This window comes from Rhinopithecus roxellana, chromosome 19, assembly GCF_007565055.1.
Source record: "Rhinopithecus roxellana isolate Shanxi Qingling chromosome 19, ASM756505v1, whole genome shotgun sequence".
NCBI classification, from domain to species: domain Eukaryota; kingdom Metazoa; phylum Chordata; class Mammalia; order Primates; family Cercopithecidae; genus Rhinopithecus; species Rhinopithecus roxellana.
In genome coordinates, this window is record NC_044567.1 from 64,473,861 (window position 1) to 64,490,246 (window position 16,386).

General features: G+C 55.2%; 1 protein-coding gene and 2 pseudogenes across 9 annotated transcripts in view; all 3 read left to right on the forward strand.

Annotated features, from left to right (window-relative positions):
• The window catches only part of SEPTIN9 (septin 9), a 214,333-nt gene extending 206,597 nt beyond the window's left edge, over positions 1–7,736 (forward strand). For all 7 annotated transcript variants that reach the window (XM_030923149.1, XM_010381903.2, XM_010381901.2 and 4 more), the window contains 3 exons: positions 130–226; positions 4,418–4,469; positions 5,658–7,736. In XM_030923149.1, the coding sequence (XP_030779009.1) occupies positions 130–226; positions 4,418–4,469; positions 5,658–5,793 (285 nt within the window). In that variant the 3' untranslated portion in view covers positions 5,794–7,736. The remainder of the gene's footprint in view (positions 1–129; positions 227–4,417; positions 4,470–5,657) is intronic.
• On the forward strand, positions 6,041–7,736 carry LOC115894941 (annotated as a pseudogene). Its single transcript, XR_004055164.1, has one exon. The product of XR_004055164.1 is annotated as an uncharacterized LOC115894941 (transcript).
• LOC104677009 lies at positions 6,828–12,722 on the forward strand (annotated as a pseudogene). Its single transcript, XR_749994.2, has 2 exons — positions 6,828–6,972; positions 12,322–12,722. The product of XR_749994.2 is annotated as an uncharacterized LOC104677009 (transcript).
• The last annotated feature ends 3,664 nt before the right edge of the window (positions 12,723–16,386 follow it).

Here is a 16,386-nt window from a genome sequence, read left to right on the forward strand (position 1 = left end):
CCCGGTGCTCTCAGGCTGAGGCTCTCGTTTTTGGGGGACCCCAAACTCAAGGCAGCTCCTCCCAGGGGCCCAGGAGAGGGAATGGCCTTCCCGCACATGTGTAACCAGCGCCATCCGCCCGTTCCCCAGGAGATGATCCCGTTTGCTGTGGTGGGCAGTGACCACGAGTACCAGGTCAACGGCAAGAGGATCCTCGGGAGGAAGACCAAGTGGGGCACCATCGAAGGTACTCGCCGCGGGCGCCAGGGCTGCAGACAGATGGGAAATAGGCTCCTCTGCTGACCCAGAGCCTGTGGGCCACGCCTGAGCCAGGGACGAGTGGAACCTCAACCACTGCATTGCTCCAACCAGAGAGAGGGGTCTCCTTGTCCCCACTCAACCCTTGGGAAGTGAGAGGGCAAGTGGCCTGTGCAGGTGCCTCCACCCCAGATCTCTCCCCGGGCAGGGAAAGATTCGGGGAGACAGGAGCTGGGATGGGGGCTGCCAAGTTCTGGGTCCTGGTGCAGGCTCTTTCATGGGCACCTGTGTGGCCCTGGACAAATCGCCCAACTTCTCTGGGCCTAGAAAAGGGGTGGGCCGTAGCTCTGTGAGCCAGATGGACCCTCGGACCCTCACCCTGCTGAAGTTCCTGGGACCGTCACACCTTAGTCTCTCGTGGCTGTTGTAACCAATTGGCACAAATGAGGGGGCTTGAAACAACACAAATGTATTTTCACAGTTCCCGAGGCCAGAGGCCCAAAATCAGGAGCTGTTTCCTTCTGAGGCCCTGAGGACCAGCCTCTTCCGTGCCTCCTTCTTTCTGGTGGCTCCCAGCATTCTTGGTTGTCTTGTAAAGGCATTACATGCTCTAATCTTTGCCCCATTGTCACAGGGCCTTCTTCCCTGTGTCTCTGTCCCATCCCTCCTCCTCCCTTTTTTTTAATTTTGAGACAGGGTCTCACTCTGTCACCCAGGCTGGAGTGCAGTGGTGCAATCTCAGCTCACTGCAACCTCTGCCTCCTGGGTTCAAGTAGTTCTCCTGCCTCAGCCTCCCGAGTATCTGGGATTACAGCCATGCACCACCACACCTGACTGAATTTTTATATTTTTAGTAGAGACAGGGTTTCACCATGTTGGCCAGGCTGGTCTTAAACTCCTGACCTCAGGTGATCTGCCCACCTTGGCCTCCCAAAGTGCTGGGATTACAGGCATGAGCCACCGAGCCCAGCCTCTTTCCTCCTTGTTATAAAGATGCCTTTGGACTCAGAGCCTACCCTGAGTGGATGATCCCATCTGGAGATCCTTAATGAATCTTTGAAGAAAGACATTTTCCAAGTCAGGTCACAGTCATGGGTACCAAGGCCTGGACCTTGACCATATCTTTGAATATGTGGCCCCCCGGGTGGGGGGCCACAATTCAACCCAGTCTTGGCGGTGACACCCCAGGAGGGATGGGCCCAAACGTTTCCTGCCCTTTCCTCTCTCTACCCCTTCCTTTCTCATTAGAATGGAAGAGGGGAAGGTGCAGAGGGAAATGGAGCAGGAAAAGCCACTTTGTTCTGGAGAGCACTTGGCTGAAAGGCCCAGTAGAGCAGGAAGCACAAGTCTCTTAATCTTCCAGGGCCTCAGTTTTCATCATCCACAAAGTGGGTGCAGTGTGCCAAGATTTTAGTGAGTTGAGAGACTGTCCCAAAGACCACGAGAGCTTTTTGGGAAGTTGTTGCTCTAAGCAAATGGTCATAATGACAATTATCAGGAGGCATCAAACGCTCCTGTGCCTCTGGCTTCAATGAGTTATCTCATTTCATGCCAAGAGCTCCGCACACCCACCCTCCTTGCAGAGTTGAGGAGGTGCTGTGAGCAGAAAACCTGCCAAGGGACCCAGAATGGGAGGCAGCTGTAGGAATCCACAGCTCCAGCCCTGCACCAGACTCCCTCGCGATGGGAGTTCATGCCTGGAGGAGGGTGTGGAGAGGCACGCGGGCCTCTTCCCCTGTCTGCCCTCCTCCCCTACCACCGAGCGTGCCCGACCCACCCTGCAGGAGCTGCCCAGCAGGGTGCAGCCTGGGTGTTTTCCAGTATCCGCCCGTGATGTCAGGCTGGCTTGCCTCCCCTTGGCCCCTCTGCCTGCAGTTCCGCTCTTCCTCTCTGCCCAAATAATTCTTGCTGTTTAGGAACCTTTTAATGAAAGACAGGTTTAGGAGAGCTCGGGATGGATGCGCCTGAGATGGGCTGGCTGCTTTGCTATGGGCGTGCCTCTGCTGCACCCTGGTGGCCAGCCTTGGGTACTGCAGGTGGCCGGTGACGGAAACTGTCAGGAAATGCACAAAGCTGGGGTCCCTGCACCTCTCCGACCTGTGCATTGAGGAACAGCCTGGAACCTGTCAGGACAGTTGTAAGGTGATGGGGCCCACATTCCAGCAGTCTTATATGAGGACCCTGGAAATGTGCCTTCAACACTGATGGGTTTTTATATCGGGGCCCCGTGAGTTCCTAGCTGACCTGACACCCGGGCTAGTAAGGGTTCTGCCTCATTCTTGCCTCCCACTTGGTGAACAGCACAGGATGCTGTATCTTTGCCAACCTTAGAAACCACCCCAAATATCGTCAATAGAAATGTGGGGTGTAATTCATCACGCCATGAACTCATAATCCTCATGTCCCTGAGAGGCGGGTGACGTTATTATCCACATTTTATGGATGAGGAAACTGAAGGAATGAGAGTAACTTGCCCGAGCCAGGGAGCAGCGATCACACACTGCAACTCCAGCCTGAGAGCTGCATTCTTCCTGCCGGCTCTTGCTGCCCCTCAATGTTAGATGAGAATGCTGCTGGTCAGTCTGCAGGAGGTTATAGTGTGGACACTGCCCTACCCAGGGCCATGGCAGGAAGGGTCTAGGCAAAGGCAACTGGCGTAGCACTGAGAGCACTTGAGGACTGGGCAAGGTGGAGGCCCCGGCCCTTCCTGTTGGCCTACCAAGTGAAAACCAGACATTTTTAACTTGGGGAAAAGCCTTGTGGCTCTGTGATGGGGCAGCCTGGAGCCGGGTGTCTGGGTCCTGAATCCCGCTCCAGCCTAACGAGCTGTGGAACTCAGACAGACACAGTTCTTGCATTCTCTATACCTCTATACCCCATTTTCTTTTTTTTTTTTTTTTGAGACGAAGTTTCACTCTGTTGCCCAGGCTGGAGTGCCGTGGCACGATCTTGGCTCACCGCAACCTCCACCTCCTGGGTTCCAGTGATTCTCCTGCCTCAGCCTCTCAAGTAGCTGAGATTACAGGCACCTGCTACCAGGCCTGGCTAGTTTTTGTATTTTTAGCAGAGACGAGGTTTCATCATGTTGGCCAGGCTGGTCTCGAACTCCTGACCTTGTGATCCACCCGTCTCGGCCTCCCAAAGTTCTGGGATTGCAGACATGAGCCACAGCACCCAGCCTCTATGCCCCATTTTCATAAGATAATGGGGATAACAAAGGAATCATGAGAGACACTTGCAGGTGTGTGAAGATGAAATTCATCACACGGGAGGGCACCGGCTGTCTCTTTATTTGCCTTCCCTGCCCGGCTCCCCACCTCCAGTGATGCCGTTCACTGCCTTCCTCGTTAAAAGGCCTTCTGTTGTAACAGTTAATACGTGCCAGGCACTGTGTGTTCATATAGGAGTTATGAAGCACAGCAATAAAATGGCCACTCTGAGATGGCCACCAGCTCGAGCCCGAGGGCACTTGTGGGCACCCATGGTCTCCTGCCCAGTCTTTCCTCGTCCCTGAGAAGTGGCCACTGTCCCGAGCTTGGGCTTGTGTGTGTTGTATGCGGTACATGTGTCCCCGAGCAATGTTTAGCATGGCTGATTCTTGAGCTTGTGAATGGTTGTCCACAGTACGTAGCCCCTGTGTGTGTTGTCCCTGTGTGTGTGTGCTCTGAGCGCAGGCAAGGTGGACGGGGCTGTGTAGGTAACACCCTGTGGGCCACAGGTTTTCTTTAAGATCCCAGCTCTGATTCCTGCCTCATCCCATTCCCAGCAGCCCAGCCCCCTTCCTGTCTTCAGGCCTCTGCTGGGACGTCCTGCTCTCCCTGGTCACCCCAGTGGCGCGGGGAACCAATGCCCTGGCTTCTCCACTGTGGCTTCCTCCCATGCTCCTATTTGGCCTGATCACTGTGCCATCTCCCATTAGCCAGGAACTTTCTGGAGGGCAGGAGCTGAGCTGTCCAGGAGCAGGAGCTGATACTGGTCACCCCAGTATCCCCCAGACTGAGAGCAGTGCCAGGTGTCTTATACTCAGCTGCAGAGCAGGCGGTTCCCCTGCCTTCCCGCCCCTGGGGCCGCCCTCAGGCTCTGCTCTTGGCCCTAGCATTGCTGGGCACGGGGAGAGAGGCGGGGTCTGGGCAGAGCTTCTCCACCAGGACATTAAAGCCCCTCCTGTCTCCTCTCCTAGTTGAAAACACCACACACTGTGAGTTTGCCTACCTGCGGGACCTTCTCATCAGGTGAGAGACAGGGGGCTTGGGTGGGGCTGACGGCTCATCCCTAAGAGGCCCTACAGCAGGTGGGGGTGGAGGGTGTGGGGCTGAAGCCCTGGGCAGAGTGGGCGCACCCTGCCACCTGCCTGCCCTGCCCTGGGAAGATCTTGGAAGCCCATCTTCTAAAAAGAAAACCCACTGGGAAATGAAGCAAGCAGTGAAGATCTTTTTTAATCCCTGCGAAGTTGGCTGGATGGGAAGGCTGAGCTTTGGTCCACTGTGGCCCGGCCCGTTAGAGCTGCCCGGTGGCCACTAAGGGCCCAGTGAAGCCTCATGTGTCGGCCCTGTCGGCAGCATGGGATGTCTCCAGCTCCGACCCCAGTGGCCTCTGACCCCTACCCCTTTCACCTGGCTGAGGCTTCTTGTTTCCTTTGAGTCTGGGCAAGGAGGGGAAGCCCTGTTAGAGAGGGTGCCAGGTAGGTGGTCCCTGGAGTGTGAGCCCCGGCCTGGGCAGGTGAACAGGGTTGGGGGCCTCCTGCCAGAGTGCCAGGGGCTCCTCAGTTCTTCCTCAGCAAGCAGGTGGCACAAATGATGGGAATGTTATCGAGAGGAGGGGCCTCCAGGTTGGCAAGGACAGAGGTGGGGGGATTCTGGGAGCCGTTCTGCCATCGTGGGGAGACTGGGCTTTCCAACTTCCCTCCAAAATACTCCTCCTGAGCTGCAGAGGAATGAAAATCTGAGTTCAGGACTTTTTTTTCCTGGGGACAAGGGCACCTCAGCCCTTTGCCCCAGGCCACCTGCCTGCCACAGGCCATAGCCCTGGAGGCCGGCTATCACCCACTGCCTCGTCCCTGCCAGTACCCTGGACACAGGCCTGGAGCAAGAACGCTCCAGCCCTGTCCCTCTGAGTCTGTGCACTGTCCCTGGGCCTTGGAGCAGCCACAGGGTGGACCCAGAGGGAGACACATGCATTGGAATATGTGTATATGTGTGTCCTGACTGAGTCTGGGCTTACCAGGGGGACCGACCCTTCCCCGCAAACCTGTACCAGATCTGGTCCAATGTGGTGGGCCTGGGGGACTCCATGGGGAGCCAAGCAGTGGGGGTGGGGAGTGGCAGGGGGGCAGGCGGGCCTGAGTCTGAGGCAGGCTGAGCAGGGGCCCTGCCCCGCTGCCCCCGCCCCCCACCTCACTGACCTGCCTGCCCCCCCACCAGGACGCACATGCAGAACATCAAGGACATCACCAGCAGCATCCACTTCGAGGCCTACCGCGTGAAACGCCTCAATGAGGGCAGTAGTGCCATGGCCAATGGTGTGGAGGAGAAGGAACCAGAAGCCCCGGAGATGTAGACGTCGCCTTGCCCACCCCCGGGATCCTGCCCCCAAGTCTTTTCCGTCCCCCCCCAGGCCCTCCCACTGCCCCATTTTATTTTATATGATTTTCTCCATTTGTCATCATTCCCCACCCCTTCGACATGCTGCCAGGAAACAAGGGAAGGGGCCTCCCTCTGAGTGAGTCAGTGATGAGCCCGCATCTTCCCCAAGGTTGTGGGGAGGCTGCGCTCGAGCCAGAAGCAGGGGTGAGAGCACCCACTGAATTGACGTGACCCTCCGTCCCCAGGCCTGGCTCCCCGAGGGCTCAGAAGAGCAGCTTCGGTGGGCAGATCATCCGTCCGTGTGGGCTTCTCAGTGCCAGGGGCCTCGGGGTGGGGGCCAGGCCTCGCACGTGCTGAGGGGCTCGGTGGGCTGCATGCTCCCCTCCATCCCCTTCGGCCCTGTCCCCTGGAGTGTGTCAGAGCCCAGGGGAGAATGGAGCCCATCAGGGGCACCTGGACCCCTGCCCACCCCTTGGCGTGGCCATCACTCAGCCCCCACCCCTGCCCTGCTCCTAAGGGTAGAAAATCCCAGGGTCCCCTGCCACCGGCTGCTCAGCCACTCCAAGCCCTGTGGCAGCCACCCGTCCTGGAGCAGAAAGTGCCTTTATCTCAGCCATCCCGCAGGCTGCTCTGCGGAGACAGGCTGGAATGAGGGAGGCGTCTTCATCTCCCTGCCATCCCCCTCTCATGCCACCCCTCCCACAGGGCTGCAGGTGCTGCTGATGCACTGGGATGTGATTGAGGATAAAAAGGAAGGAAAGATGACCCCCACTCCCTCATCCCCCAGTTTTGAAAAGGTCCAAGCAAGTGAGTCTGGTGGAGGAGCTGAGGGAGGGAGCCATGGAAGGTGCCAGAAGGAAGGCTGGCGGGGGCATGTGTGGGCCGTGGCTTGGACTGGTCAGAGTGGCCTGAGCTGCCCGGCGGTTGCCCTGCCCAAGTGACCAGGGAAGTGTGTGTGTGTGTGTCCACGTGTGTGTGTGTGTATCCGTCTGTCTGTCTAGTGTCTGGGTTTGGCCCAAGACTGGGCTGTGGTTACATTAATGCCCAGCCAGCCACCCCCGCCACTCACCCCTCCTGGCCCAGGCCTTGCTGACTCTGTGATCTGGGGAGGTGGGAGGCCAGGCGAGCCTGACTCTGTTGTCCTACCCATGCCTGGGCCCCTCCCCTCAGGGCCCATGGTAACGAACCCCTAGGAAGGAGAGACTGGGTGTCAGGGGTGCACAGTCCACAGTGAGCTGAAGAGTGAGGTTTCATGGCAACATGGCCTGGCCCCTCACCCTCCGTCCCCACAAGGGGACCTGTGGGGCCTGTCTTTGCAGGGCACAGATGACCAAAGTCCCTTCTTGCTTCCTGTTCCCTGTCTTGCTCTGGGGAGAAAGAGGGGCCTGATGAGACTCCACACGAGTAGACACATCGCTAGGTGCATCTGCAGGCACCGGGCTGGCTGCTTGCAGCCAGGAGAAGGGCAGCTGGAGGGAGCGTGCGTGTGAGTGTGTGTGTGTGTGCATGGAAATCCGGGCGTTGGATGTCTGACTCCCTCCCCACCCAAGAGAGGAAGGACCCCTCACCACCTCCATCGGTGGGACAGTTTACTTGCCAACTTGCCGTGTTTTTGCCAAAACCAAGATTTTGAAGGAAATGAGTGGCCAGCGCCAGGGCCCAGGCCATGTGGCCTGCCCAACCTCAGCGTCACTTGGTGGCAGGGTGGGGTGGGGGGTGGGCAGCAGCATCCCAGCCTGGAGATGCTTCACCTTCCTTCTCTGTAACCAGACTGAAAAATTGTTCGTTTCATCAGGCTCTGTTCCTCAATGGCCTTTTGCTGCGTGCCTCCCAAGAAATTCGTCTCTTTTTGTATAAATGACAAAGTGTTGAAAATGTATTTCCTGAAATAAATGTTTCAAATGCAGAAACCCAGAAGGCTCCTGAGTGAGAAGGTTTTTTCTGCTCCTGGGGTGCAGTTCTTTGGGCCTCGGGACAGGTTCGGGTCAGCTGCAGGTGGACGAGAAGCGTGGGCCGGAAAAGGTAGGGTGGGCGCAGTGGCTCACGCCTGTAATCCAGCACTTTGGGAGGCTGAGGCAGGTGAATCACAAGGTGAGGAGTTTGAGAGCAGCCTGGCCAATATGGTGAAACCCTGTCTCTACTAAAAATATAAAAATTAGTTGCGCATGGTGGTATGTGCCTGTAGTCCCAGCTACTTGGGTGGCTGAGGCAGAAGAATCACTTGAACCCTGGAGGTAGAGGTTGCAGTGAGCCAAGATCATGCCACTGCACTCTAGCCTGGGCGACAGAGCAAGACGCCATCTCAAAAAAAAAAAAAAAAAAAAAGGTCAGGCCAGGTTAGATCTTGAATTCAGATTCCCAAGATTTAAAACTAACAAACTCCCTGAGAACTTATAATTTCAGAGCACTGTGACGAGTGAGGATAGCATCAGGGCGGTTGCTGGGGGGTTGTTTAATCTTGGGGTAAAGATTCCCAGGGTCTGAGAAGCACTCATCAGCAGAGATGACTGAAAAGCGAATGGCAGATCTGAATGCTTTCATTAAAGTGGGGGATCTGAAGGGCGTCCACAGGGGGTGCTGTGAGCTGCTTCTAGTTAATGTATCCTTGAAAAAGTTTTTCTGTTTTATTTTTTGAGACAGGATCTTGCTCTGTAACCCAGGCTGGAGTGCAGTGGCACAATCACAGCTCACTGCAGTCTCTACCTTCTGGGCTCAAGCGATCCTCCCGAGTAGCTGGGACCACAGGCTTGTACCACCACACCTGGCTAACTTTTTCATTTTTTGTAAAGATGGGATCTCACTGTGTTGCCCAGGCTGATCTCAAATTCCTGGCCTCAGGTGATCCTCCTGCCTTGGCCTCCCGAAGAGCTGGGATTGTAGGTGTGAGCCACTATGCCTGGCTGAAAATAAGTTTTTCTTTTGGAAGTTTCTATTAGATTGAACTCTGGACTGGTCAGTATTTGACAGTTGTTTTATGCCAACCTAACTCATTCCAAGAGAGCTTGACTCCAAATAGATTAGAACTCAGAGCCCTGGCTGAGCTTTTCTTTGCATGTGAGCTTAGGAAGTAAGGTTCAGGGAGCTCTGGTCGGGATGCCCTTGGCGTGTGCAGAAGAGGCCTCACCCGGATCCCTTCTCCCACATGTATTGGTGCCCTGCAGCTGCCTTAACAGACGACCATGCAGCAGGGCTGAAATCAGCAGAAATTTATTCTCACAGTTCTAGAGGACAGAGGTCTGAGATCCAGGTGTCCCAGGGCCTCGCTCCCTCCAAAGGTTCTAGGGGAGGATCTTCTCTCCTCCCCCAGCTCCTGGAGGCCGCTTCACTCCCATCTCTGCCTCTGTCTTCACACTGCCTTCTCTCTGTCCTGGAGGGTCAAGAGGGCCAAGAGGGCACTCTTCCAGGACTTAGGGCCCACCTTGATTCGGTTCGATCTCATTTAGATCCTCACCTTCACGACATCTGCAAAGACGTTCTTTTGAAATCAGGTCACATTCTAAGGTCTGAATGGATGTGAATTTGGTGAGGTGGGAGACACTGTTGGACCCCCTACATCTTCCACCCCCCTGTTTCAGGGCCTCCAGGACAATATGGGCAGCGGAGTGGAGAGTAGGAAAGTCCTGATTTGGGACTTGGAAGGTCTGGATTCCAGGCTGACTGTGCAACCAAAACTTGGGGTTGTCTCAGCCTCTCTGGGCACCCCCTGGCTCTTCTGCCAGGCACCTGACTTCTGCATGTTTTGGAGAAAGCAGACAGGTTCCTCTCTGAATGAACTAATGGGCATTGGCTCTGCGCCATGGGCCGGCGTCTGCCATGAGCACAGGCAGGTTGAGAGTCAGGTCAGCCCCTGTGGGTGGGTGCCAGCCCTAGTCTGATTCCAAAAGAGGGTCTTTGCAGATGTCATTAAGGTAAGGATCTAAATCACTAAGGCCCTTCCGGCTGTGATGACTTTGCCCATCCCCCATCTGAAGCTCCTTGCAGTCCCTCTGCCTTGAAGCCCTCTTCCTACAGACTGAAGTGTCTCCATTGTTACCCCCATTGTCCATCCTTGCACATAGGGAGCCTATCCAATGGCTGCCCTCTTTGGGGCCGACCACCCTCTCCAAGCCCTGGCCTCAGAACTCCAGCTCCTCCCCACTTGGCCAGCATGATCCTCCCAGGCGTCTTGAAGGGGTGGCCTGCCCCTCCACAGCTGTGGGCGTTTCTCGTCAAGTGGAACGAGAGACTTGAGAAAAGAAATGAGACACAGAGACAAAGTATAGAGAAAGAAAAAGTGGGCCCAGGGGACCGGCGCTCAGCATACAGAGCACCCACGCCGGTGCCGGTCTCTGAGTTCCCTCAGTATTTATTGATCATTATCTTTACCGTCTTAGAAAAAGGGAAGTGGCAGGATGACAGGATCAACGTAGGGAGAAGGTCAGCAGTAAGACATATGAATAAAGATCTCTGTGACATGAGTTTTTTTTTTGAGACGGAGTCTTGCTCATCGCCCAGGCTGGAGTGCAGTGGCCCAATCTCAGCTCACTGCAAGCTCCGCCTCCCGGGTTCACGCCATTCTCCTGCTTCAGCCTCCAGAGTAGCTGCGACTACAGGCGCCCGCCACCTCGCCCGGCTAGTTTTTTGTATTTTTAGCAGAGACGGGGTTTTTCACTGTGTTAGCCAAGATGGTCTCGATCTCCTAACCTCGAGATCCACCCACCTCAGCTTTCCAAAGTGCTGGGATTACAGGCGTGAGCCACCTTGCCCAGCCGTGACATGAATAAGTTTAAGGAAAATTGCTGTGCCTTGATATACATATGTAAACATCTCCATAAACCTTTTCAGTGCATAAAGAGCAGTATTGCCGCTAGCACGTCCCACCTTCAGCCCTAAGGCGGTTTTCTCCTTTCTCAGTAAACAGAACATACAATCGGGTTTTACACTGAGATGTTCCATTGCCCAGGGACGGGCAGGAGACAGATGCTTTTCTCTATCTCAACTGCCAAGAGGCCTTCTTTCCTCTTATACTAGTCCTCCTCAGCACAGACCCTTCACGGGTGTCAGGCTGGGGGACCATCAGGTCTTTCCCTTCCCAGGAGGCCGTATTTCAGACTATCACATGGGGAGAAACCTTGGACAATACCTAGCTTTCCTAGGCAGAGGTCCCTGCGACCTTTGGCAGTGTACGTGTCCCTGGGTACTTGAGATTAAGAGAATGGTGATGACTTTTCACAAGCATACTGCCTTCAGGCACTTGTTTAACAAAGCGCACCCTGCACAGCCCAAAATCCTTTAAACCTTGAGTCACCACAGCACATGTCTCTTGCAAGGACAAGGTTGGGGGTAGGGTCAGAGATTAACAGCATCTCAAATACAGAACAAAATGGAGTCTCTTATGTCTACTTCTTTCTATATAGACACAGTAACAGTCTGATCTCTCTTTCTTTTCCCCACAGCGTCTCATGCCCCTAAACCACACCCAGCCAGCCCCTGCCCCCTAAGCCATGGTCATCTCATTGACCAGACCATCCCTGGTACCCGGCCACCCTGCACCGCCCATCTAGCGATGCTGAGGGGAGGCCCTCCTGCCACCCAACCAAGCAAGTCTCCTGCTGTAGAACCAGAGTGACCACTGTTCCAATTTGCCCAAAAATGAGGGTTTTCCAAGCACACAGGACTTTCAGTGCTAAAATCAGGAAAGCCTGGGTAAAGTGGGCAAGTTGGCCACCCTGGGTGGGATCCCTGTGCCACCCCGACCCTTCTCCTGCCTCTTGGGGCCCTGGCCCCTATGCTTGTTCAACCCCAGAGGTTTGAAGGAGCTGCACGGACCAGGTCGTTCCCAAGGAAGGACCCGGGGAGAGCAGGAAGGCCCCGAGAACGGGCCACATTCTCACACTGGCTCTGAGCTCCTGCGTGGGAAGTGGGGAATCTCATGGGGGCTGTGGATACCTTGTGTCCCTGCTTCCTCCCCTGCTCCAGGCCGCAAGGTTTGAATCCAGGAAAGAAAGTAAAATCAACAAGCAGGCTTTGGGCTTTTCCAGACACAGCCTTGTAGGAAGCCCTGCATCCCCCGGAGCTCAGGGGCCAGGTGAGGATGCTGGCAGGTGGGCTCCACTCAGCTCCACCTGGATGCACCTGGGAGAAAGCTGGATGGGAACCCAGTGAGCCCACTGGGCGGGGACTGTGCTTGGAACCTCCTCTTAGATGTGCATGTCCTTTCTCCTATTTTATTTTATTAATTTTTTTGAGGCAGAGTCTCACTCTGTTGCCCAGGCTGGAGTGCAGTGGCGCAATCTTGGCTCACTGCAGCCTCCGCCTCCCAGGTTCAAGTGATTCTCCTGCCTCAGCCTCCCAAGTAGCTGGGATTATAGGCGTACACCACCACGCCCAGCTAATTTTTGTATTTTTAGTAGAGACAGGGTTTCACCATATTGGCCAGGCTGGTCTTAAACTCCTGGTCTCAAGCGATCCGCCCACCTCAGCCTCCCAAAGTGCTGGGATTACAGGCATGAGCCACCACGCATGGCCAACTCTCTCCCATTTTAACACACTACTTTCTGACTACAAAAGTGGCATGTACAATGGGAAATGTCAGAATTAAATAGCCCAGGAAGACACTCAAAAGCCTCTGTGATGCTCCTTCCGGTCCTGGTCCTGCGGTGTCGGCCTCTGGTCTCCCCCCTGGTGCGGCATCCTTACCACTGCAGTAACTGGGAAGAAACGTTCCCCATGCATTGCTCTAAATCCCGCTGGATCTGGTTTTGGGGGTGCTGGGCTGCTGCCCAGGAGACTGGAAGGGGAGGAAGGCATGTGCCCCTGAGGGCTTCGAAAGCACTCTGTGCCGTGAGGATCCCACCTCCTGCACTCCCAGAAAGTGGCTGGTATTTTTCTGCTCCAGCAGGGAGCCCAGGTGAGGTTCTCTAGGTAGGTGGAAAGGTAGTTGGAGCAGGCTTCAAGAGCAGAGCCCAGCAGAGCACCCGGCCTCCTCCCATCGCCCCGCTCCTTCCTCTCCTCTCCTCTCCTCTCCTCCCCTCCCCTCCCACCCTTTTGGAAGCAAGGAAGGGAGAGGCTTCCACCCAGGTTGGGCCCAGCTCAGATGTCCTGAGTGGTGGGAATCTGTGCAGGGCCCGGGAGCAGGAATGCTTTACAGATGTTGGAGCCGCCTCAAGGCATGGCCAGGAGGGGCCGGAGAAGCAGAACCAGCTGCATAGGGGACGCTGGGCTGGCGCCTGCACATGGGACAGTCATTGATTAAAATCTCACTTGTAAGGAGCCTGAATCTTCGGGTCCTCCTCAGAGAGTCCCAGGTAAGCTGTGTTCCCTGGGTTGATTCCAGGCTGGGCCAGGCTGGGCTGGGCTGCAGACCTCTGGGGACTGCCCACCCAACCCTGTACCACCAGGCTCCATGCTCCTCCTGAAGGCCTTGGCCTTCAGTAAAATGCAAAAAGTTAAATGTTCTGGTTTTTCTCTGATAATAGAAGCAATGCCTGTCCACTGTAGAATGTTGGGAAAATAGAGAAGGGCAGGACCAACGACAGGCACGGAACCCCACCCTGCAGGTCAGCCGGCCTGTGCGTGGGAGTTAAAACAAAACGCTTTTGCAAACATTTTTTTTCCCCCAAACAAAATTAAGCTCCGATTGTGCATATCATTTGATAATCAAAATTATTTTTTGAAAACAGAATTTTAATAGCTATACAGTACTCCATTATATCAACATATGGAATGAAATGATGATTTCTAAATTTTTACTCTTGTCACCTGGGCTGCAGTTGGAGGCCTGGTGGGGGTCCATGTGGAGACTGACTGAGCCGTCCCTGTCCCTCCTCCAAGATCACAGAAGTGCCTGGTGCTTGGCAAACTCACTTAGAAGGAGCAAGAAGCAACCGGGATGGCTCAGAAGCCCGTGGTGGAATAGTCTTGTGTAAACGAAGGACAAGAGGAGGCCAAGGACTGGTTTCCCCTTCTCCTTCCCACTCCCACCCCTCCCCTCTTTCCCATCAAGTCTCTGGTCTCTGCCTTCAGGCTCATGGATGGGCAAAGCGTCCTTTGAGAGTTTGCCTGCCAACCCTCAGAGTCACACACACGAAGGTCTCCAGGAGCTCGGAAGGTCAGGCACAAAGTCACTCCTTGACGCTATTTATTGAAATGTCCGTTTTATGAGCACTTTTCCTTTGTAGACTCAACAGGGTCTCCCTGTGTTGCCCAGGCTGGAGTGCAGTGGTGCGATCATGGCTCACTGCAGCCTGGAACTCCTGGGCTCAAGCAATCCTCCTGCCTCAGTTCTCTGAGTAGCTGGGACCACATGTGTAAGACACTACGCCTGGCTAATTAAAAAAAAAAAAAGTAAGCCGGGCACAGTGGCTCATGCCTATAATTCAGCACTTTGGGAGTCCAAGGCAAACGGATCACCTGAGGTCAGGAGTTCGAGACCAGCCTGGCCAACATGGTGAAACCCTGTCTCTACTAAAAAGAATACAAAATTAGCTGGGCGTGGTGGCACACGCCTGCAATCCCAGGTAATCCCAACTACTCAGGAGGTTGAGGCAGGAGAATCACTTGAACCCAGAAGGTAGAGGTTTTAGTAAGCCAAGATCACGCTACTGCACTCCAGCCTGGGTGACAAGAGTGAAACTCTGTCTCAAAAAATAAAAATAAATAAATTTTAAAAGTAGAGGTAGGGTCTCTCTACATTGCTCAGGCTGGTCTCAGACTCCTGGCCTCAAGTCATCCTCCCACCTTGGCCTCCCAAAGTGCTGGGACTCCAGGTGTGAGCCGCTGCACTGGGCTCAGCTTGGCATGTCTTGAATTTGGGTCGACGTGAAGGAGTCCAGGAGGTCATTCCTCACAGATCGCTTATTGAGGAACCCCCCCAGAGGTCAGAGTGGGGGTGAGTGAGGGGAGAGAGGGGCTACAGGCAGATGCAAGGGGTCCCTGGGATTGCGGGTGTCAGTCCAGGCCCAGGGACACAGCCAAGTGGAGAGAATGTGGGATTGGAGCACAGGGGCCGGGCTGGAGGCCTGCTTTGCTGCATGTGCTTGGGCCTGGGGTTAACAGTCGGAGCCTCAGTGAGCTCATCTGACAAATGGGGATGAGGACCACCATGTAGTCACCATTTGACACTAGCGGGGAGAGAGGCAAGAAGGAGCCCCTGGCGGGATGAATTCTGACCCAAGCCAAGAGCCACTGTGGGGCCAGCACCCACCTGCACTAGGTTCTATATCCGTCATCACATTAGCTCCTCCGAGAGCCGTGAAGGGTGGGCCATGCCCGCTCCCTTTCCGGGTCTGCTGAGCAGCTCTGGAGCCCAGGTTTGTGTTTAGCCTGGGCTGTCTCCCTGCTGCACCCTCTGCCTTGTGCTCCCAGCAGGGCACTGCGGCATCGTCCGGTTTTAGCAGGGTGAGGCGGCTCCCACAGACATGTGATGCAGAAAGTCCTCCACACCCCCAGCCAGCTCTCCGTGGGTCCTGTCCAGGGCCCTGCCCCGCACCACCCACTGCTGCTGCCGGGCAAGCCTCAGATTCCACCGGGATTCGGAGAGGTTGCAGCTGAATCAAAGCTGAGAGCCCATCGGAGAAAACATCTTCCTTCCCTTTCAAAGAGGACAGTTATGCATAATTAGAATAAAAAGGGGGTATAAATAATTAAAGCGGCCCAGAATGAGTGGTTCTTGAACCATCTGCCTGATTTAAAAACTAATTACTCGGAGACTGGTCGCTGTGCGGAGCTGTGCACGGGAGCTGTGCACGCTCCTCACGATGCTCACTGCCTCCTCTTCGGGCACCAGGGCTGGCGGCATCGGCCTGATCATCCAGTCCTGGCACGTAGAGCACTGCCACAGCCTCCTCCATCTCCCTGATTAATAACTTCATCACAGCCCGAGACCAGAAGGAAATGTAAGTCCTCTGAAGGAAACGGCCGCACGGTGGAGCCAGCAGCAGCCTCTCCCAGCAGGTGAGCCAGGAGGTGTGGACCCAGTCTCAGGCAGGTTAGTGGAGCCCCAGATTCAACCCAAGGAATGACTCATTACAGGGGCTCAGCAGGACCTAAGGATCTTTACTATTTATCTAAGGGTCCAAGGCACACTCTCCACATACAGCCCTCACCCTGTCCCTGGAGGGAGGGAATTGGATCTCGGCTCTGATTCTTCTGCAAGAAGAATCACTAGGCGTGGTGGCTCACACCTTTGGTCCCAGCCACTCAGAGGGCTGAGGCAGGAGGATCGCTTGAGCCCAGGAGTTCCAGGCTGCAGTGAGCCATGGTCACACCACTGCACTCCAGCCTGGACAACAGGCTGACCCTGTCGCGTCTACATGGGAAAAGTATTCAAAAGACAGATATTTCAATAATATTATAATAATAGTTATATTTTGCCTTGCAGGTGAGTGGAGGAATCCTGTAGGAAGCTCCTCTCCTCATCCAGCCCCCATCCCTTGCCCTTCGCTACTCCTCTGCCTTGGAGACTTGCCTGGACTGTCAGTCCCTGCACAGCAGCCTGGGAGTGGAGCAGGGTGGGGTCGGGGGACAGAAATACCCTGTCCTGTAACAATTAACCCTGACATTTCCTTGGCACAGGTTCTTATCCTTG